At 50.7% G+C, this 21634-nt stretch overlaps 2 protein-coding genes across 11 annotated transcripts in view; one reads left to right on the top strand and one right to left on the bottom strand.

The window, feature by feature from the left end:
- Nucleotides 1–6435: 6435 nt before the first annotated feature.
- NR2F2 (nuclear receptor subfamily 2 group F member 2) lies at nt 6436–20919 on the bottom strand. 2 transcript variants are annotated; one of them, XM_059912575.1, is made up of 3 exons: nt 20434–20919; nt 12037–12564; nt 6436–9307 (listed from the first exon to the last, which is right to left on the bottom strand). In XM_059912575.1, the coding sequence occupies exons 1-3, from the start codon at nt 20474–20476 to the stop codon at nt 9033–9035; spliced, it is 846 nt and encodes a 281-aa protein (XP_059768558.1). In that variant the 5' UTR covers nt 20477–20919; the 3' UTR covers nt 6436–9032. The 2 variants fall into 2 exon arrangements, with proteins under 2 accessions (XP_059768558.1, XP_059768557.1); XM_059912574.1 differs by lacking the exon at nt 20434–20919 and adding an exon at nt 14158–15485.
- Nucleotides 19401–21634, top strand: part of LOC132359159 (uncharacterized) — a 41051-nt gene continuing 38817 nt past the window's right edge. The window contains exon 1 of one of the 9 annotated variants that reach the window (XR_009500745.1): nt 19401–19841. Coding sequence is in view for 1 of the 9 variants with exons in the window: in XM_059912577.1 (XP_059768560.1) it covers nt 19633–19841 (209 nt within the window). In the remaining 8 variants the exon portion in view is untranslated. Of the gene's footprint in view, nt 19842–20375; nt 20420–21634 lie in introns of those variants that run through there. The other 8 variants (XM_059912577.1, XR_009500744.1, XR_009500742.1 and 5 more) reach the window with 8 other exon arrangements.

Genomic DNA, 21634 nt, shown 5'->3' with positions numbered 1-21634 from the left:
TAAACCGTATCGGAGATTCCCCCCCGCCCCCGACACACACACACACACACACACACACACAAGCATAAATACCCAAATGACACTTGGAGATCTTAGCTAATACTTTTAATGGGTTTGAAAAAAAAAAAAAAGGCATCTGAGAGGGGTAGCCACATAATAAAATCTAAACTGTTAATCCATTCTAACTCATTCAAACAGAACCTGCGGTTGCAGGTAGGATGTTTTGCAGAGAAGGGGTTGGGGTGAGGAGACCCCACGTCAGACCTCTGATTTGTTCAAACTTGGTCCAACTAAACTACACTCCCTTAAAGCAAAACAAGTTGTGGCCTTCCAGAAGACGGAGCTGAAAGTTGCAACCGAACTGCCTGGCCCGAGCTCTCCTCTCGCTCACCCAGGCTGGGAAGCCAGTTGGCGGCTGTGACTCTCCGCAGGCCTCGGCCCGGCTTCCCCGAGGGAGACAGCGGGGCTGGAGGCGGGTAGGAGCGCTCCAAAGCGGCGTGGCCAAGTGCCCCCCCCGGCCCCTCCCTGGTAGCCTCACCCCCCCACTGTCCACCGTTATCCCCGACCCCCAGCGGCTGTTCGGGTCTAAAAGCAGCCCCGGCGCTCCCCTTCCCGGCCCGGGGCATCTCTGAGAAGGGAAGAGTCCCAGCCACGCCTGTGATGTGGTCCGGGATCAGCCGCAGCCGCCAAGTTCGCGGCCGCCATCAAGCCGGCGGCTGCGCGCGTTGCTGGCCGTGCCCTGCCGTGGCCACGCGGGCCGACTGCAGGCGGAGATCTGTAAAAAATCCACGTGAGCCACCCCCTCCTCCTGCCGCCCGCGGCCCCTGACACCGCTGCATTGAAGCCGGCCCGGAGGTCCCCGAGGTCTCCGAGTGTGACAGTACTCAGCATAGCGGGTAGATGGCACAATTTTCTAACATTTAGAGAGAGGAACCCACGCTGGGAGCAATAAGTCCATTTAAAAGCCCTTTATTTAAAAGGAACAAAGATAACTGACAAGCGAAGTACAGAGACATCTCAATGAAATTTCCAAAGAAGAAAGAAATCAGAGGCCAAAGCAAATGCGAACTGGGCTTGATGGAACAGGCCAGCACTTTCCTCCCCCTCGCAAAGAAAGATAAAAGACAAAAAGAAAGAGGTGGTGGTCACTGGGGTTTGTACGCGTTAATAATCACAGTCCGCACCAAATTCTATAAAATCCACAGCCACAGAAACTTTAAAATGGCCGGTGGGCCCTGCCAGGGCAGGTGGGAGAGAGGCCAGATCTGTTTAGGGGAAGAGACTTGGAAGTTTTGCCCTCTGCCTTGGGGGCTACACCCTAACCTTGGCAAATAGCAGCCTCTGGTTTGGTTTGGCCGGGTCCGGGGAGCATGGAGAATGTGGGCACTAGAGGCACCCACTCTGGACACACTTGGCGCCCTCGGAGGGCCTGGGGGCCGAGGCCTCTGTCCTCGAGCCGTCTCACCTAGAATGCTGCCCAGGGATGGGCTGGGGGCCCAGCGAGGATCCCACGACCTAAGATTTGGTCAAAGCCTGAGTGCTCAAGAGCCCACTCTCAGGAACAATTGCTACCCCTTAAAAACCAAGAGGAGCGCGAAGGCGCCCACTGATGTGAGTCGGCAACACCAAGACAGCCCACGCTTCGTCGTGTGCTCTAATATTGCTATCACCCACTCCCCACGTCCAAACCTGCAAGCCAGGTCCCCCACTCGCCAGAAGAGGAGACCCGCAGGCCGAGAGGAGGCAGAGGAGGGGGCGAGAGGCCAGGAGAGGGGCGGTGCTCCTCTGGTCCTCGGGCCGTCGCTGGCTCCGGGCAACCCTGGCCCACCAGGCGGGTGGCGGAAGGGGTGAGGTGGCTAACGCCCGCAGGGGGTCAAATGATTGTATTTGGGTGGGTGCTCAACGACATATTTGCTGAGTAAACCTCCCTTGCTGTGCTGAAGGCGAATCCCCGTTGATAAATCCATCATTACCGTTCGGATTCAGGGAGGCAGCCGCGCCACTAAATTCATCTTACATTTGTAGCGCTTTAATAGACATTTATTAAATGCTTTTAGAGAGAGGCATGGGGCGCGTGATTACATCCTAGTTATAGACAGAACATAAAGACCTACGTTAACACCCATTTGCAGGAAGGAAGGAAGAGGTGGGGAGGGGGCTAGTAAGGCAGAGGGATGGAGCTAGGAGAGATGGGGCGGTCGGGGGCACAGAGCCTGGGCGTTATTAGCCAGGGCTGCCTGGCGGGGAGCAAGGCGGGAGCCGCGGGAAGTCTCCGACTGCTGCGGAGAGGAGAAGTCCTGGCTCGCCTCGCAGTTCCCTGGGCTTCCCCTTTCCCTGCACCCCACCCCCCCTTCCGCGTGGGGGGCTCCTATTCTCTGCCACAGCACAAGGGATATTCGTGCTGCCTCCGCTGACCCTTTTCGGTCCCCACCTCCCAACTCCTCTTTTACTTTATTTCAGCCCTCTCCAACTGAGACTCTTTGGAGCAAACTAGGGAGAGAGGGAAGGGAAGCCCCCGCACTTCAGGACCCCGCGAGCTCCTTTAAAGCATCCTCTCCCCCACCCACCCCCAAACCAGTTAACCAGAGAGCTGAGCCAGGCCTCCCTCAACACAAAGCAGACAGACGCTTTGGCCTCGGGGTGGGATAGTCCCGCTCGCTCCAAGGGTTCTTTGGCCCGACACGCTCTGCTTGTGGATCCCTCCTCCGCCCGGCGCCAGGAGGGAGCAAGCCACCTTTGCACCTCCGACGATCATCCTGCCTGGGGACCTGCCCTAGGCTAGCCCCGCGCCCCTTGACGACCTCAACCTCAGGGAGCTGGGCCTGCGGGAATGCCTGGGCCTACAAAGGGCCTAACCCCCTCCTGAGCGCCCCAGGGCCTCACCTAAAGGCCCAGTCCCCGGGCTCCGTCAGTTCTTCGCAGGTCCTCGCCGCGCCCTCGCTCCCCGGGGACGCAGTCACCAACCCCGGCCGGGGACAGCCTGAGTCAGGACTCCGGGCCCTCTCTGGCTCCTGGTAAGGAACACTTCCGCTATCTCAAAGTTGCCGTAAGAAAATAAATACAAGTGACACTGTGCTGGGCCAAAGCTCATTAGTTCGTTGTCCAGGCCTAATAAAGAAACAGAGGCGCAAATTATAGAGTTCAGCTTCAACACACGCTCTGTCACCCGATATCAGCGGACGGCGAGCCTGATTCCAATTGCTCCGAACTTGCTGCGTAGTTCGCCCCCCACCCCCTCCTCGCGAGCAGGAGGTTGGGTGGAAAAATATAGTTCCAAAGGGGGTAATGATCAAGCTTTTCCTCTCGGAAGCCTGCGCCACCTCATTTCCCATCAGTAATCCCAATAAAATTAACGTCGTGGCTGCAATTGAAAAGAGGAGGGCCCGCGACACTCCTGAAATAACACCCTCTCCCCCAGCAAAAGGTAAAAAGCAAAACGGCCCTTTGTTCAGCTAATTAACGAAGGCCCAACTCCGAAAGCAGATGTGTTTGCTTAGCTAATCACAAGCATGTTTCTTTCAAGGAACGTCATTTAGAAGGGGCTGCTCCGGGGGATGGGAAAGGGGGACACAGCACCCACCCCCTTCGCCAGGCCCTCTCTGCCTCAGGGGTCTCTCACCCCAGACTAAGATCCACAGGCTAAATCCGGGTAGCCTATCTCTTACACCTCTCTCTCCCTTGGTCCTACCCCAGAGGCCCACTAGGCACCTAGGCGCTTGCTCGAATGCCAAGCCTGCAAGACGCAAGGGGGTGGGGGGATGAAAAGTTTTAATGACACAGATGCCATATTAAATGAGGCAGTTTTACAATTCACTTTGAATAAGACGCTAACTTATTACAAGTGTGTTATCAGAAGGACGATAAGATTTATAACTCCAAGAGTCAGCTTTTTCGCCTTAATGACAATGGATGTTAAGGAGAGGAAATCTGTTCTCTATTAGAAGAGATGAGAGTCCCTTCCCTGTTTTCGGGCATTTACAGATGCGTCCAAGAGGGCAGATACCAAGTCCCTTTGTGTCTCCTTATGAAAAATTCTCTTTCCCCTTTGGCTATGAAACCGGGTCCCCTGCCTGGGTTAGCACCTAGCTCAGTTTTTGAGCGTGAGTTTGAGAGAGGGGGAAAAAAAAGAGAGAGAGAGAAGGGAAGGGAGATAGAAGTGGGGATGGAAATGGAGGGGGTGGGGGCCGTTCTCAGCCCTCCAGTTCACGCAGTAAAACTATTTCCACGTCTTTCTTTGCCTTACAAAAGATAGCTTTCCCCTAAACCAACAGAGTAAGCAAACTTTAAAAAACTGGGGTCCTATTACAAACCAACGCCCAGCACTAACTGCTTTAAAATTACTGCATAATTAGATTTAGTTGAATTTCACCATTAATTAGGCAGCCGCACTGCAGGGAGCCTTTGAAATCTGAGAAAATGGGAAAAATCATCTGAAGCACGTTTTTTAAACCTAACTTCAATAAATCTTGACGCGGCCCAGAATTCAGAGTACCTCACTCCCCTCCCAGGCGGCTGAGGGTAAGGGTCTCCAGGCCTGGGCTGGAGTTGCAGTTGGACGTAAGGGGCGATTCCCCCGTCGGCTGAAGGCTCAGCCCGGGCCAAGCCACTGTCTCTCCAGAGGCTCTCAGAAGACCCTCTCTGGGCGGCCAGGTCTGTCCCACGGCCGACCTCGCCTCCTCTCAAACCTATTAGATAAAGGGGATACCCCGCTGTGAAGTGCTCCTGTCAGGGGCGCCGTCCACGCCGGCTCACACATTTCTAGCGCCTACGACCGCCCGCCCGGAACCAGCCCTCGGCCCCTGCGCACCCCCAGTCAGCCCTCCGCCCAGAAAGCCAGCTTTCCTCTAAGTTTGCCATGCAAGCAGCAAGTTGTGCCCACGTCCGGCGGGGATCGCAGCCCGGTCCCCACCCCCCAGCTCGGAGGAGGCCCCGACACAACCCCCCGGCGCAGCCCCTGCATTAATGAGCGCGAGAACTGACCGAGGTCTGTTAATACTGGCCTCTCCCCCTCCCCCATACCATTCAAACATTTAAGATCACGGCTGAGGATACAGACTTTTTCTCATTTGGTTCTTGTTGGGAGGGGAGGCCTGAAATAAACTCTCCGGATTATAAGGGGGAGGGGGCGAACAGAGAAGGGGACACTGTGTCACCAATATGTTCCCCAGTAATTCTGCTGCTTTAATTACAGAATAATCGAGGACCGCACTCACTCGCCAGAGAGTTTAAAAGAGGGTTTTCTGCCTGCAGATGGAATGGCCTTTAGCCGCCCCCCCCCCTTTTTTTTCTTTTTGGTAACCAATGTGTTTTCTATTACCCGGCCCTGCCGTGCCTGGCAGCCCGGCGCTCGCGGTGCAATGGGAGACGCCATGTTGGCTCAGCTCATAGGACCAAGTCAAAAGCGAGCTTCGAGGCAGAGTTTCACACGCTCGAGCTCCCCCTGACCGCCCCCCGCACCCGCCCCCCGCCCGTCGCCGCTTAATGCACATCCCAGGAGTGCAGCTCCGCGCGCCCGGCACCCCGGACTTTCCGGGGGCGCGGGCGGAATTCCGCCGCACGTAAGTGGGGGGCGGGGGCTGGGGGGGGCAGGCACTTCTCCGCAGCTGCTGCCAACTCCAGGCTCCCGTCCCCGCAGCCTGCCGGATGCTAACCCAGCGGTCTCCGCGGAACCAGCCCCGGACGTCGCCCGCTAACTTTGAGCCCCAGCCCCTGGCGGCCCAGAGAGAACTCTTGGTAAAAGGCCGAGGCAGGGCGACCGCGAGCCGAGCGAACAGGCTAGAATTCACCGTCCCGTACCCCCCACCCCAGCTTAGGCTTCCCCCAGGTTTGTTTCAAAGTATCGAGAAGCAGCGACCGACCCTCTCCCTCTCTCTCTCTCTCTCTCCCTCTCTCCCTCTCTCTCCCTCCTCAGACTATTGTTGCATCTCGCCTCTAACTGGGTTCTCTCACTCCCCCGAGCACCAACAGGAGGAGGGGGAGAGGGGTTGGGAAAAGAAATAAAGCGAGCTCAGATCAGATGGAGAAAAAAAAAAAAAAAAAAACCAGCAAGGAAAAAGAGACACTTAAAGGGAAAGAGTCGCCATGTTTAGCAGTTTTAAAGATCTCGTCAATTTCACACAGAACGCACTCGCTGGGTCCCAGCCCTCGTCTTTTGTCCAATTCAGTCGCAGCAAAGATCTTTTGTTCTAACTCAGCGTGAAAAGAAAAACTTTCTTTAAATGCAATAAACTTAAACCAAACTCAAGACTCTAAACAGATCCTCCTCCGGCCACTCTAAACATATACAAGGGGTTTTGTTTTAACCGTTTGAAAAAATTTTGGTCCTGTTTTTCTGCTTCGCAGACCCCAAGCTCACTGCTGAAACTTAGAGAGAGTGAGAGAGAGATTTCCAACGTCTAGAACACATGCTTAAAGCATAATAAAACAGGGACTGTCTTTTGCTTTGAAAATCATAAATTATAATTTAATGCCAATAATAATTTACAACAAATGGCTGTTTACAATAAACTAACACAAAACAAACAAGGAAAAGGGCCTGTGTTTTACTTATTAGAGAAACTTCACACACTCACATGGATAGCACTTGCAAGAGAAAAAAAACAACCTACAAAACCTCGATCTAGAGGTCAGCGATGTTCTGCCATAAGAACATAGTTATATTTATGTATGTATATATCTACAGAAAGAAGCTGAGGGTCAGATGGAGAACTCCGCTCAAATGCACAAATCAGACAGATTTTTCTGGTCTACATGTATTGACTGGAACTGAGTATCAAAGTTTAATACACTTTACAAAATGATCCCTTTTTTTTCACATCCCCTTACCCACCACCCCCTTTTAAAATCAAACCACGGCACGGGATAGTGGTGGGGCTGCTGCAAAGCCTCAATAGGAACAAAAATTGCAAAAGCTCCCACACACCGAGCTTCCTCCGAACCAGGAAAAGAGAAAGAGGAAAAGACTCCAAAACAAGATACTTCCAAATCCACACACCCTGTAAAGTTTCCTTCTTTCTTTCTCTTTTTCTTTCTTTCTCTTCCTTTTCTTAATTTGGCTTTTAAGGACAAAGGATCCCAAGAGCAGTACAGACTGCATCTACACAATCTGAAATGTCAAAATGTCGATGTGTTTTTATGTACAGAACTCCAATGGAAAAGATTCCCTTGACCTGTGGTCATGCTCTCACAGAATGAACGTACGGGGGGAGGGGGGAGGAAGGCCAACTGCAAGTTATCATATATACATTAAAAATAAACCCTTCAGCCGCTCTAAGCTATATCACTGAATTTGAAATCCTCTCAACAACCACACTAGATGAGAACCACAGAATATTTTTAAAAATCACACCTACTTAAGGAAAAACTCATTGCAAACAACTGCCTTCTATTTACAAGGCTGTGATAGCTTGTTTGAACGGTCTTCTGCGTAACTGTCAGAAATGTACAAAACAGTATTTTTTCCTGATCATAAAATAGATACTGATCTCAAGATTTCTAATACTTTTCACAATACCTTCCCTAAGCAGGCACTTAAGTGTGACAAATATAAGGGCCTTTTTTTTTTTCCTGGAAAATCCATTTTTAATTAAAAGAAGGATTAGGTGAATGGGGGTGGTTTACTATATCAGTATGGCACTTCCTAAACCATAGATAAACCATTAACTTCAGCTCCCCCCACACACACACTCAAATTAAACAGGCAAATACACTAGTCTACCTTTGAACAAACTGGCTGAGGGGAGTAAACAAATAGAGCCCCCGGCCCAGCTCAGTGAGAGCTCACAGGGGCTTCTCGAAGGAAAGACAGTGAGTGGGGACAGCCAAACAGGTTTCAGATATCAAATAATATTTTAATTTCTGAATACTTTCAATTTTCCTTGGAATATAACACACAAAGACTCGACCAAACAGTTCAGTTATTATAACTTTTACAGTATACAGAAATGTTGCACTTAAAAAAAAACCTTCAGTTTTTTTAAAACACAAACTGTAAACTCTAAGATACTGAATCAATCACGTTACCTATAAGTGCCAACAGTGTTATTTTGTCATGCTGATTTCAATGGTATTTTTTAAAAAGGGAAAATATCAACAATTATAATACAAAGGGTTTGCAAATATACAAACAGATATAGGATTTTCATAACAATTCAAGAACTAAGCGGGACCCAATTCAAATTACAAAAGTTCACTTTTTATTCAAAACCTCAGCATGTGTCTTGGACACATTCCTTGGCTGCCAATAAATTCCACAGTTCATTCTCTTTCTTAAAATATTTTTAAAAAGCTAGGTTTGTCATGGTATCTTTTTGGGGGGGGTGGGCAGGGAAGGGGAAGTTAAGTGTTGTATGTGGTTCCTCCAGTTCTCAAATTAGAGTGCTCAACTTCACCTAAAATTTTTGGTCACCACTTGTAAGTGCGTTTCCATCATCTTTGAGTTGCCTTTTAAAGTTTTATGTCTTCCTATGATATTTTCATGGACTGAGTTTTAATTCTTGCAGAACATATATTTTAAGGATACACAGTTTTTAAGAAGCCAAGATTATATCAAAACTTATTATAGAACCACAGAATAAACTGGTTTGGAACCAGAAAAGTACAAAAAAGAACAGCTAGAGGTACATAGACACAGGACAATTAATAATTTGGAAAAAAAAAGACTTACTTTCTCCATTCTGCTAATTTTCTCCCAATCTCCTTAAATGCACTTTTAGCAATATTTTTCCAAAATTTACCAAAAAAAGAAAAAGACTAATTTCCTTTTTATACAAAAATGATAAGTAGCAAGTTGTTCTGACCGACACAGGAGTTTTTGTTTTTTTGTTTTTTTTTTAATGCATTCTGTAAAAGTTCATTTGACAGTCTTTTTTTTTTTGGAAATTCACAGTCCATTAAATTCTTCCCCTCTCTTCTTTTAGCAAACTTGTAACATCCTTTTATATCCTTTCTTAATAGAAAGAATTTAAGCAAACAAACCAGTCTTTTGCCTTTTCTTTCTGTTTCATTCCCCCTTCTTATCTTGATTTATTTATTTATTGAATTGCCATATACGGCCAGTTAAAACTGCTGCCGGACAGTAACATATCCCGGATGAGGGTTTCGATGGGGGTTTTACCTACCAAACGGACGAAAAACAATTGCTCTATGACTGAGGAGGAGACCGTGCGGAGGGAAGGGAGGCGAAGCAAAAGCTTTCCGAATCGCGTTGGTTGGTTGGGGTACTGGCTCCTAACGTATTCTTCCAAAGCACACTGGGACTTTTCCTGCAAGCTTTCCACATGGGCTACATCAGAGAGACCACAGGCATCTGGAAGAAAGTTTAAAAAAAAAAGAAGAAGAAGACGAAGAATTCAGTCATCAGATTAAGAGGTCTGAAATGGGTCACATGAGGTGTGTGTACAGTGCTCTGTCAAACTGCCCCAACCGGAGTTGGAGCAAATGCCTACATACTGAAAACTGGGGTGGGGTGGGGGTTTGGGGAGGCGGGGACCGCAAGAGATGGTCCTGGGGTATTTGCTTTAAAATAAAACACAGCTCAATGCGTTGCAGGCTTTCCCTGTCCGAGTCCTCAGGCTTGGTCACTGGGAGGCCCAAGCAAAGTGCATTGGGTAAATCTGGCCCAGGTCAGTAAACAGACAGACAAACAGATGAAACCAAAACTGTCAGTGCTCCTCCCCCTCCTCCTCTGTAAATAACAGTTTGGTTTATAATTATATAGTGGGGGGGGGGGCAACAACCTGGCCCAACCCCGGGTAATGGCGCCCACGACCCAGCCTCAGATTCTCCCCAAAGAGGGCGACTCATTTTTCTCCAGTCTTTGAAACTGATTTAAGTGGCCCTTTAAAACTGATCTTGTCAGTTTAGCCTATTGAAGGGCAGCCATGCAAACTGTGATCTCTCTGTTCATTTGAGCTGTTTCTTTTCCCTCCTTTTCTTCTCTCTCCCTTTTTCTCCTACCACCCCCCCCTTATTTTTTTTTTTTAAACCCAGGTCCCTCCAAGAAGAGACCCCTCCCCGTTATCTTCAGGAAAACACTTTTCTTTTTCGGATACGTGAAAATACAATAAGTGCCTTTGAAATGAGAGGCTTCTCAGTGAAGGCGGTGCAGGTTGTGACCTGACCTTTGGGGGCTCCCCAGGCAAGACGAGGGCTAACACATGCATACTGTGAGTTCTTAAAGCAGATATTCAAAAAGAGCTGCCACCACGTCCACCCCAAGAAACAGAACACACATACAATCTCCTCATGTGTGGATCTGGGACTTTGCATGTATACAGAATGCATTGGTGTCTGTGATCAGGAATTAACAGATCTGTTTGCATAGGACTCCTTCTTACAGCGGACTGTCTCAGAATCAGATAACAGGAACCTTTATCTCTTTGTGAGGTGATTTGCATTCTCCACACAGGCCTCTACATTTTGCAAATAGTAATACATTAAACTGTTAAGACAGTATCAGGCATTTCTTTCCTTGGAAGACCAAGGGTAAGTCTAAGAGCTAACAAGCATATCAAGAAATGAACCACCACCCAGATGGTCTGGGAACTTGGGCTGGGTTAGGGTTTTGGGAAGGGGTGAAGGTGGCTATAGGCTAGGGGAAGATCCTGCCTGTACCTCTGCATCAGGCAAATGTTCTAGTTATGACAGGTCCCCCGAGAAAAATAATCCAGATCCAAGCCTCTGCATACAGCTCTTCCTTGCCCAGACACTGTCCTTTAATTGACTACCTAAGGACTTTCAAAGGCAGAATTTGGGGTGGCAGTGGAGGCAGTGGATTTTATGTGAAGAGCAGCAATATGTAAAAGACAGTGGGTTAAGGACTCAGAACCTGCAATAGATTCAGCTAATGACTTGGGCCCCTAGAATTCCTTGGAACAGTAAGGAAGAGACTGTGGATCTTTTTGTCTGCCACAGGAATTCCACAGCTCTCCTCGTGTCCTGATTACAAGCTGCAAAACCTGCAGTGGGTGACTAGGTTCCAAGCCCTACCCAGGTCCAGATGTTTGTTATCCTGAACTGGGAACCCCTTCCCCTCTCAGCCGTGACAAAGGGATCAGCTGACAACTTAGAACAGGAATGTGGAAAGGGTGATTTCAACCCACCTGGGCTCTGCTGAACTCAGCCTGGAGGCAGCCAAAAGGCTCAGGTGTGGCCCAAAGTGGTAAGCCAGACACCTTCAACAATCGTTTGGCCTCAAGAGTTAATTAATATTAGGTCTATTACTCACACAGGTTAAACTACCTGCAAACTAATTAGATTTCATAATGCAGTCAATGATGGTTTTATAGCTCCAGCAATACTCATACCCAGCCCAAGTTGGCATACACTTTGGGTTGTTTGAAAATTGCCTTAACTGTTTGCCTGGGCAGAGGAAGCGGGAGGCCAGAGTCTTCAACCCCCTACAGGCATTCTGAAGAGTTATGATGGCCCCTTTCTTTCTCTTGCCCCTTTCTGACAGCTCTTTCCCCTCTCCTGGCAGTCTGCACTGTTTTAATAAAAATATGATTTTGAAAATTGCTGCCCTCAGGTTGGATGTGCCTGGAGCTCCAACTCCTACTGAATTAGCAGGCAAACTTTTCTCCTGCAGGGGCAAACTTTCCCCTGCAGGGATGATACCAGGACTGCTCCAGTGCCTAGGGGCATCTTCTAGAGGCTCAGCCAGGGTGACAGAGAAAGCCATGGGGTAGAGGAGAGTCCACAGGCTCAGCTGGCCCAGAGGGCCTGAGCTAAGGGAGGGAGCAGAAGCATGCATCCTAGTCTGGTGGGAGGGGAACAGGCCTGAGAGGCTTCCCCATGGCCTATTTTGAGTCTGTGTCTGAAGCATCCTTCTTGCAACCCAGCCTTCCTATCCTCTCCCCCCTCCCCAGGACAGGCCTGGTGGGGCCCCAACAGCTATGCAAAGTTCCCATTCCAAGTTGCACAGACAGTTTGCCTTTTTAAGGGGGAGGCTGGGCTAGTTCTGGGGGCTCCGAAGAGTTTAGGCCCTAACTCTGAGCTAGGAGCGCTTGGGCATGAGAGGGCAGGGCTCCTTCCTACCTGAGGTGAACAGGACTATGGCCTTGAGGCAGCTGTACTCGGCGGAGTCGACGTGCAGCGCTTTGAGCTTCTCCACTTGCTCTTGGAAGATCCGTATGTGGTCCATAAAGGCGACCACCCGGTCGGCGGACATGGGCGAGGCGTGTAGGCCAGCGGCGGCCAGTAGCGGGGCGACATGGAGGGGCATGGAGCACTGTGCCGCGTTCAGCACGAACAGCTCGCTCCAGGTGAGGCGAAGCAGGGCCACCTGGTCGGTGATCTGCAGGTCAGGGAAGAAGGGGATGTTCCGGGCCCACTCGACGGCGCTGAAGAGCATCCGCGCGGCCAGTTCGCAAATGTTCTCGATGCCCATGATGTTGTTGGGCTGCATGCACTGGCTGCCGAAGCGCGACGTGGGATAGGGTTCGGCGCGCAGCAGCAGAGAAATATATCCGGACAGGTACGAGTGGCAGTTGAGGGGGTCCCCGTTGGTCAGCGCAAACTGCCCGTGGGTCGGCTGGGTGGGCGGCATCCTGCCCCTCTGCACCGCTGCAGGGAGGAAAGGAGACACTCCGCAGTTAATGACCAGCTTCGTTCCGCTGCTCCCCCGGCAGGGTCTGCCCCAGCCCGACCCCCACCTGACCCAGACCCTGCGGGGCGCAGGAACAGGCAGGCCTGCCCCTCTCACCAGCGCGCTAGGGCCACAGACCTGGGAGTCGCCGGGAGCCCGGCTGCACTCCTCTCAAATCACCACCCAGGCAAGCTCTGGCGGCCAGGGCGGCACACTGGCCTCGGAGGCCCACTCCGGGCTGGGCGGCCGAGGACCCAGAATTGGCCGCTTTGCCTCGCGGTCCCCGGCACGATGGGAGGGATGGAGCATTCTGGGGGCATCTTTCTTCCTTACTGCTAAACGGCTGATATTTTTTATTGATTGGAGGAGAGGGAGCGGGAGGGGCGAGGCTGGGGGAAGGGTGAGACGCTTTTGCAAAAGACACCAGGCTTCACCCCGGACGGCCTGTGGCCACCCCGGAACCGCTTTCCCCTCAACCCCGCAACCCCAGCCCCGCGGGCCACCCCCGGTGAGAGACAAGCTGAGAGCCGAGGTCTGGCGGCAGCCTAATCGGTGTGCTCGGAGGAAGAGAGACGGAGGGAGAGGGCGGAGAGACAGGCCGGCCGAGGCGAGAGGAAGCCGGGGAGAGACGGGGAGCGGGCGGCCGGCGCAGCCCGGGGAGGGCCCGGGAGGGCCGGGGAAAGCCGGCCAGGCTCGGGCACGAGCTGTTATCTGACGCCGGACGGGGAGAGTCGCTCTCGCAGAAACACAAAGAAACCGCGGCGTTCGCTCGCCCCAACCCGGAGCCCGCGCCCGGCGCCGAGCGCGCCATTGGCCGAGCACTGCTTGCGGCGCTTGGCGAATTTCATATCACAAAGACCCAACTCGCGCAGAGCGAAAGCAGCCGCCCAGAGCCCCTCGCCCACCCTTCCCCTACTCCCTATCGCGCTCTCCTCCTTTCAAAAGTGAAAGGAAAAAAGAAAACAGAGGGTTTTTTTTTTTTTTTTCCAGCCGAATGTTAATCCACGGAGGGTCACATGAGTGCTGCCCGGGCGGCAGCGTTAATACGGCGAAGTGCGTAAAATTGCCATTTGTAATTTGAACCTCCTGTACAAAAGTACAATCTCAGGTTGTTGGGTTTTTTTTTTTTTTTTGGTTTTTTTTTTTTTTTTGAGCGGGTGGGTGTTGGGGAGAGGGGTGGGGAGGAAGGACATGTGTTGAACATGCAGGAAAAACAAGGAGAGAGAAAAAAACTGAGAGGAAAGAGAGAGAAGTAAACCAGGCTTTAAAACAACAACAACAAACAACACCCCATCACTTGCAGAAAGGCGAACTCGAATGAACTGGCAGTCAATGCAAAGAAAATGAAAAGAGCCCGAAGAGAGAGTAGAAGAGGAAATCAGTCGGCCAAAGCATGCGGATTTGGGGATCTGGGTTCCAATGCAGAACTTGCTTCTAGTATAAAACCCCTTTCAGCTGCAATACGAAGAGAAGAGCTTGGGGCTTCCGTGTCCTTACCCAGAGCAGGCTAGCCAAACGCACCCAGGGCCCCGGGACCCCAAGCGAGGGGGGTAGAAATGAGAGGCCGATACCTTCCCGTCTCATGCCCACTTTGAGGCACTTTTTGAGGCGGCAGTACTGGCACTGGTTGCGGTGGTGCTGGTCGATGGGACAGTTCCGGTTGGCGCGGCACGTGTAGCTCAGGTTCCTCCGCACGCTGCGCTTGAAGAAGCTCTTGCAGCCCTCGCACGTGAACTGGCCGTAGTGCTTGCCGCTCGACTTGTCCCCGCACACCACGCACTCGATGTGCTGCTGCTGCTGCTGCTTGTCGCCGCCCGGACCGCCAGGGCCGCCCTGGCCGCCGGCCGCCGTCTGGGCCGGCGTGCTGGCCGGGCCCCCTTGGCCGGGCGTCTGTGGCGTGTGCGGGGCGCCGGGCGGCGGGCCGGGCACGGGCGGCGCCTGCGAGGCCTGGCTGCCCTGAGAGCCGGGCACCTCGTCCTGGGGGTCGCGCCACGTGCTGACTACCATTGCCATATCTATGGGGGCCGCGTCCGGACTTCCTGCTCCCCTGGCTGCGGGCGGCGGCGGCTCCCGGGTCTCGGGCTCCGGCGCGCCGCCTTTTGTGTGTGCAAGGGTGCGAGAGGGCGCCCCGGGTGGCTCGGGGTCTGGTTGGTTGAGGTTGGTTAGTTTTTCCTTTTTTGTTTCTGCTTTGCAAAGTTTTGTCGATTGCTTGTCTGGCCCGGTGTGTTTGTTTTGTTTGTTTCTCTCGGCTCAGCTTTGTTGCTTTCGGGGGGCTTTCCGCCGGGAGGGGAGGGGATGGGGCCGGGGGAGAGCAAGTGGGCGCAGAACGTGGAGAGAGAGGGAGGGGAGGGAGAGCTGCAAGTCGATTGTCTGGCTTCAAGACAGAAGTAGGAGGCAAAAAAAAAAAAAAAAATCTCTCCAAAGATCTCCCTCGCTCTCACTCTCTCCCTCCCTCTCTCGTTCACTCTCTCGCTCTCAGAGCTGGTGTGCAGCCGAGGAGTTGGAGGAGGAGGAGGAAGAGGAGGAGGAGGAGGAGGAGGAGAGGCGACTGTCCGGGGGCCAAGTCCAGGGCAGCCCACAGTCAGCCATTCAGGAAAGCCATCGAAATCAGGAGGACTAGGAGAGCAGAGGCGCCGGTCTCGGGCGCGCCCAGAGAGCCAGGCAGGCCGGGGCGGAGGCCGGCGGCCCGCGGAGTGGCCGGAGCGCTGCCCGGGTCCGGGGGAATCAGCATGAAAGTGGTCCGCGTCGGGCGCTGCGCGGCGTCGTCCTGGCTCTGGGCCGCCGCCGCCGCCTGCCACAGGCGCCCGGCGCGCGCCTCGCTTGCTCCGGCCGCCGCCGCCCGCTTTCGCCGGATAGAGGCCGCTCGCCGCTCCCTGCGGGCCGCCTGGGCCGCCGCCGCCGCTGGAGCCGCCGCCGCCGCCGCCGAAGCCGCCGGGTCAGGCCCGGAGCCGCCGCGTCTAGCGCCGCCGCCGCCGCTGAAGCCGCTGCTGCCGCTGCTGCCGCCGCCGGAGCCGCTGCTGCTGCTGCTGCCGCCGCCGCCGCCTCACACACATAGGGAAAGAGTCAACTCGCCGGCGGCGGGGGAGAAATGATAAAAGAGAGAGAGGAGGGCAGATCACCACCTAGAAGCACATCCTTCGTGCGCAGAGGGGGGAGGAAAAGACGGAGAGAAAGAATGAAAGAGGGGAAAAAAGGCAGCACGGCACCCGGAGAAAGAAGACAACTCGGGGAGAGGAGGAGGAGGAGAAGAAAACACACACGCGCGCACGCACACACACACCGCGGAGAGAAAAGAACAGAGAATCAAAGTGATCAAATATGCTAAAAAGGGGGGCGCGGGAGGGAATGCGATTTATAGGCGCCGGGGCTGGCAGAAGTGGCTTCTCCGCGATCAGCTCACTGAGCTCTCTATATAGTGAACTTTGACACGACTGCTGCAACTTAGCGCACGTTGCCATGGCGACGGCGCGCCTTATAAGGCAGCAGCCGGGGTTGGCCTGGCCAGGCGCGCGCGCACCGCCCCCTCGCCGTCATTGGCCGGAGCGCGGCGGCCCCGCCATGGCGGCCGCGGGCTCAGCCCGGTCCTAGCGCGAGCGGTGTCGCGGCCCGGGCGCGGGGGGCGAAGGGGGGCGAAGGGGGGCGAAGGGGGGCGGGGAGGGGGCGACTGTGCCGCCGCCACTGCCAAGCGGGGGATGGGCCCACACCGGCCCCGGGCGCGCGGCCACAGCTCTCTCCGCACCCCGCACCCGAGGTTTCCGCCCCAGAGGGGAGAGGACCGCGGCGCGCACACACAACGCCTCTTAAAGGCTCCGCGAGAGGCTTTGGATGGAATCGAGGACTTCGACTCCCGCAACTTGGCAATGCCACCAAATCCGTCGCTCGCGCACCACCCGGGACTCCCAGCGCATCTTTATGCCCACAGTGCCAGAGAAAGAGAAAAGTTCCCTGGTTTCTTTGCAGAGGGGTAGTGGGTGAGGATGGGAAGGTGCCTCGAGCCGAGCTTGCAGGCATTTTCCAAACGAAACATTTGGTCAAATCCGGGTGATGGTAGACCCTTCCCTTAGTCTATTCTGATCACTTGCTTGGTTTGGTGGCTATTTTTTCTTCCTTCCTTCCTTCCTTTCTTCCTTTCTTTCTTCCTTCCTTTCTTTCTTCCTTCCTTCCTTTCTTTCTCTTTCTTTCTTTCTTTCTCTTTCTCTCTCTTTCGTTTTTTTTAGAGAAAAGGAACCTTTCAGTGGCTGTGTTTTCCTTGTAGGGTTAACATTTCACAGGAATGGGGCCTGACATTTTAATTGCTCAAATAAAGCATCTCGGATGCTGAGAAGCAGAAATAGACTTCATCTCATTGTCATGATGCAATTACAATTAATTTTCTTCAACTTTATCCTCTCTCGTTAGTTTCAGCTAACTCCCAATCCCACGTCCTGCCACACACCCAGTCTTGGTGAGAGGTGAAAAGACCTTTCTGCCCGCTGATGGACAAGCGGAGGCAGCCTCCCAGCGTCCTCTGTGCATACCCTCTGTACACACATGTAAGCGTACATATATCAGATGCGCATTTGTCAATGTACACAGACAAAGGCTTCAGCGACTATGCTTCTAGGTAATAGAACAGTTGAGTACGACTTCATTGTTCCTCAAGTTCCTTTTAAGCATTCATACAGTCATTAAAACACACCCAGAGATTCTGCCCCAAGTTGGGAATAATAACAAGTACAGCTCACAGGAATCACGCACAAGCCATATTCTTCCTCAAGAGATTCACTGCAATGAGAACAACTTCATCTCCTGTGCCATTCTGCTCAATGTGCTAAAATCATCCAGCCAGTTATGTCTCTGAATTCCAGGGCTTTTGGTTTTAAACATCAAACATCTAGAATTGCCCCCCAGAACACACTGTATTCCAAATCAGTAACCTGTCTGTTGGATTTTGACCAGTTAGTGGATTATGATTATTCAAAATTTATAGAACAAAATTGTGACTCCATCATACACTCTTTGCACCAAGAAAAAACTGTAGACTGGTAATCCAACCAGGTTTATGAACAATTAAGATATTTTACACAAAACATGTTAAGCTTCCAGAAACATGAACACACATAAAGAGTAAATTAATGACCATAGGAAAGCATCCTTGATAGTTTAAAAAATCGGAGTGATGAAGGATTAAAAAAAATAAACCATACATATAACTGACATGTGTAGATTGTACTTTGCATTCAATACCCTTTACACACATGGGGAGAATACGAGGTAGGAAGTAAATGAAGATGTAGGCAGATAGGCGCTAGTTTATAGGGAAGGAAAGATTCTCCTTATGCTTCATTCTTGAAACCTCCTTAGCCCTCACCCTTCCTCCGCTGAAATCACATATTTCACTAAAGCTGCAGGTGCTGGGATTATTTGGAAGTTGTTTAAAAAAAAAAAAAAGAACTATAGTGGACACTGAGCCTGGCGTGTAATGAGATTGCCATAGAGCAAAGCCAGGCAGAAAATTTCAGGTTGATTAGAGACACAATATAACTTTCTCCTAAAGAGGACAAGAAGGATGGAAAAGAAATCATTTCGGAGAAGGCTGTGCTTTTTTTTTTTTTTTTTTTTTTTTTACTCTTTTTCTTTTCAACCTCTATGATTTGAGGAATTTCCTAATGCTACAAATGTCAGCAGATTAGGGGCAAACTCAGCAGAGATGTGGTAGGGCTGGGGTTGAGACAGAAAATCTAATGGGCATCCCCATCTCAATTTAATAGAAGATAAAAATAATTGATTATAAGGAAATCCTAAACTCGCCTCTTGGGTGCAGACACTTCCATGGCAAGATCACCTTTTACAAACATGCAGTCGGAAATTTTTGAGGAAGAAGAGCTTCTCCAGGACACTTTGAGATTTTTGGTATTTGAAGTACGCTCTGATGGCTTCAGATTTAAAATGAAGGATTTCCCAACCATCTCCTACAGCTCTGGATCCTGCTAGGCATACAACCACAGGGCTGCCAATAAGTCAGAGGTGTTTTACTCTGTATTTTAGGACTCATTCAGTTATGGGGGTGCTATTAAAAAGCTAAAAAACAAAAACAAACAAAAAAATGACCATTTCAAAATTGTAGTTAATTTATTGTATAGAAGAAGGGAGAAGACTGCAGACTGAGAAGAAAAACAAGGAGAAAATATTTTAAAATGTCTTCTTCTGAGATGCTTATATTCCTTGATTAAAACAGCTCTAAGGCTAAAAGATAAATATCAATATGCTGTTGCTGTTTTGTTTTTTTTTTTAGACAATCCAGCCCAGTCTTTTATTGCAGATGTAAATTTATTTTAATGAGAAGAATGGCAAGCTTTAATTTGGCCGGAGAAAGTTGAAAAAACATTTGTTTTACTGTAGGGGGAAAAAAAGCCACCCAGGAATATGATTTTCTTCCAGAAAGTGGCTGTAATTCTCCACAAATTAAATCATAATATGAATACAGACCCCAGCAAATGTCGAGATTAACTCTGAACTCAGTAGAAACCAGTTCTGTCCACCAGGATTCATTGAATTCCTCCTTCCCCTCAATCTAGTCCGTGTGTGTTTTTCTCTTCCACCACACTGGAGCTCCATGAATAGAGAAAGGGGCTTCCATTGTGTCTCTCTGAACTTCCAAGTCAATGCAATTTTTAACCACTGGCTTGTGGTACTTTGAAAATCACCAGGGGCTGTCAGAGTTGGGTCCTCTGAAAAATTTACAGTGCTAAATCAGAGCATATGCTGGGAGGGAAAAAATTGCTTAAGATTGGAGCAAGTACAGTATCTGTCTGCCCCCTAGTGTAAGAGTCCTCGCTGCCTAAAACGCAACTTTAAAAGAAAAGAGCTCTTAAAGGGAAACGACTTTGAGCTCACGTAGGCATAGCAGAATGAAACTTCTGTACATTTTAATCTGAATAATTCTTCAGGGTTTAAAATTAATTGGCTCTGGCTTGGTTGGACCGAACTCCGATCTCGCCACCTCTGCGTTTCCTGAGTCACTGGCGGAGAGGTGATGATTTTTTTTTTTTTTCTGAACTGGGTTTATGTGCGTCCCCCTCACCCCCTCCTCTCTTTTTTCTTTCTCTGTCTCTGTCGTCTCTCTCGCTGGCTTTTTAAAAATGAGGAACCGTTCCTTGAACGTTCTGGACAGAGAACAGAATTGCTTAAGTCAGCCCGACACGGTTGTAATAGACAGCAAAAAGGTAAACGTTTGCCTGAAATCCGCACGCCAGCTCCACCACCCCGCCCGATGGTGAGTACCCTTCTCGTTGCGATTCTCCTAGCTTAACCGAGCGCTCTCCTCCCGGAGCCGCGGCCGAGGGCGCCGGGCAGAGCTTTCCTCCCTCCCTGCCTGGCTGGATGTCAGTTGCACAAGGTTGCAAAATACAGCGCAGAGGCAGATCGAACAGTAAATTCTGACGCTTAGTGAGAGCCTAGCAGCTCCTTTGCTAGAAAACCGAGTCGTCTATTGCTTGGAAAAACACGTTTATAGGACTGGTTTTTAGTTTGCTCTAGCGAAGGAAATGAGTTTGAGGAGATGGGAGGCACCGCAGTCTTTACGCTTCGGTTTAATCATATTTTGGCAGCTTCGCAATTGTATTTTCCCCTTCTTCCCGCCCCCCACCACCTCTCCTACCGCACACATGTAATAAAATATGGCAAGGCATTGAATTGACTGTCCCCTCTTCCCCGAACACCTTAAACCACAGTCCTAGGCATTTCATACACGTTAGCAATCCGATTTTTTGAAAAACCCCAAGTCATCCCCAACCCCACACAGCACAAGGAGGAAAGTGAGAAAGGAGAGAGAGAGAGAGAGAAAAAAATACTGTAAGTAAACATACCAAAACCATATTTGCCTTGTTCAAGGTCCCAAACCGCTTGCATCTTCCTTCTAAACTGGAATAACTCTCCTTTAGTTTGGCGGGTGAAATAAATGCTTTGTTGGCCCCCTGAAAAGATGTGTCTTTGATAATTAAAGAGAATCTCCTCCTCGGTGTTTATCTAAGCGATTGTGCAAACTGATAAAAAGTAGGCACTAGCCTGCAGGGAAAAAGAGGAAAGGTGAAGGGAGAGATCTTCCACCTCAGGGAAGTGCTTCCCCATGTATTAGGCGCTCTCAGCCTTGGAAAGCCCTGCACAGTAACTTTAGAGAGACGAGCTTTCAGGGAGCTTTGTACATAGCTGCTGAGGAATGCAAGCCTCGCCTTTAAGAAAAAAAACCCCAAACCGTAGGTAGGAGATGTCTGGAGTGATCCTTGTCTCTCATCTCATTCCTTAGAAGGAAGAGTGCGTTGTTACACCTTGTTTGGGGCTGGAAAGACGAGACTTTAAAAACACCCGTCCAATTGAAAAAAATCTCCCAACTTAATGAGTTTAGTCGGAGGCTGGAGCTAACGGCTCAGCCTCAGCAGAAAACCGCCAACAACTATAGGCGATATTGCAGAGCAAAGACGACCCAAGGCACAGCCAAATTCCACTGTTTGGGGTCGAGAGGGATGGAGGCTAATCCTAAAGCAAGTTGGAAAAAAACAGAGGTGGGAGAGGAGGGGAAAAAAGCAGCAGCCTCACAGACTGGCAGACAGGCTCCCCTCACCCTAGATCAAAGATAGAACTTGAAACAGGAGGGCAACATTTTTCCTAGGAATCCGTTGAAATCCTCATTTTCTACTTTTAACTCAACCCCCCCCCCAAGTGATTTTTCCCTCTCCCCTGAAGATTCATGCCCCCCCTTCCCAGTTCCCCTTCTAGAACTTTCCTGAAGAGGAAACCTATCTCTTTTGGGGGAGGGGTTCCCCACTTTCTGTCTTCAGATAATGTATGCTTAATTCACCCCCTCCCTTCATCCACCTCCCAAAATGAATAAAGGAAGCAGGAATACAGTAACTAGCAAAAATTGAGAATAAACTATGCTTCCCCTCGCAGTTTAATACAGTTTTAACTAATGGATTTGTTTTGTTTTGTTTTAAGAGAAGAATAATGGGGAAACACGGATCTTTTATTTTAGGAAACTGTTATGGTAAGATGTATGTCAGACTTGACAAA

The sequence above is a fragment of the Balaenoptera ricei genome, chromosome 2 (genome assembly GCF_028023285.1).
Source record: "Balaenoptera ricei isolate mBalRic1 chromosome 2, mBalRic1.hap2, whole genome shotgun sequence".
NCBI lineage: Eukaryota > Metazoa > Chordata > Mammalia > Artiodactyla > Balaenopteridae > Balaenoptera > Balaenoptera ricei.
The sequence above is the reverse complement of the archived record's forward strand: the minus strand, read 5'-3'. Positions and strand labels throughout refer to the sequence as shown.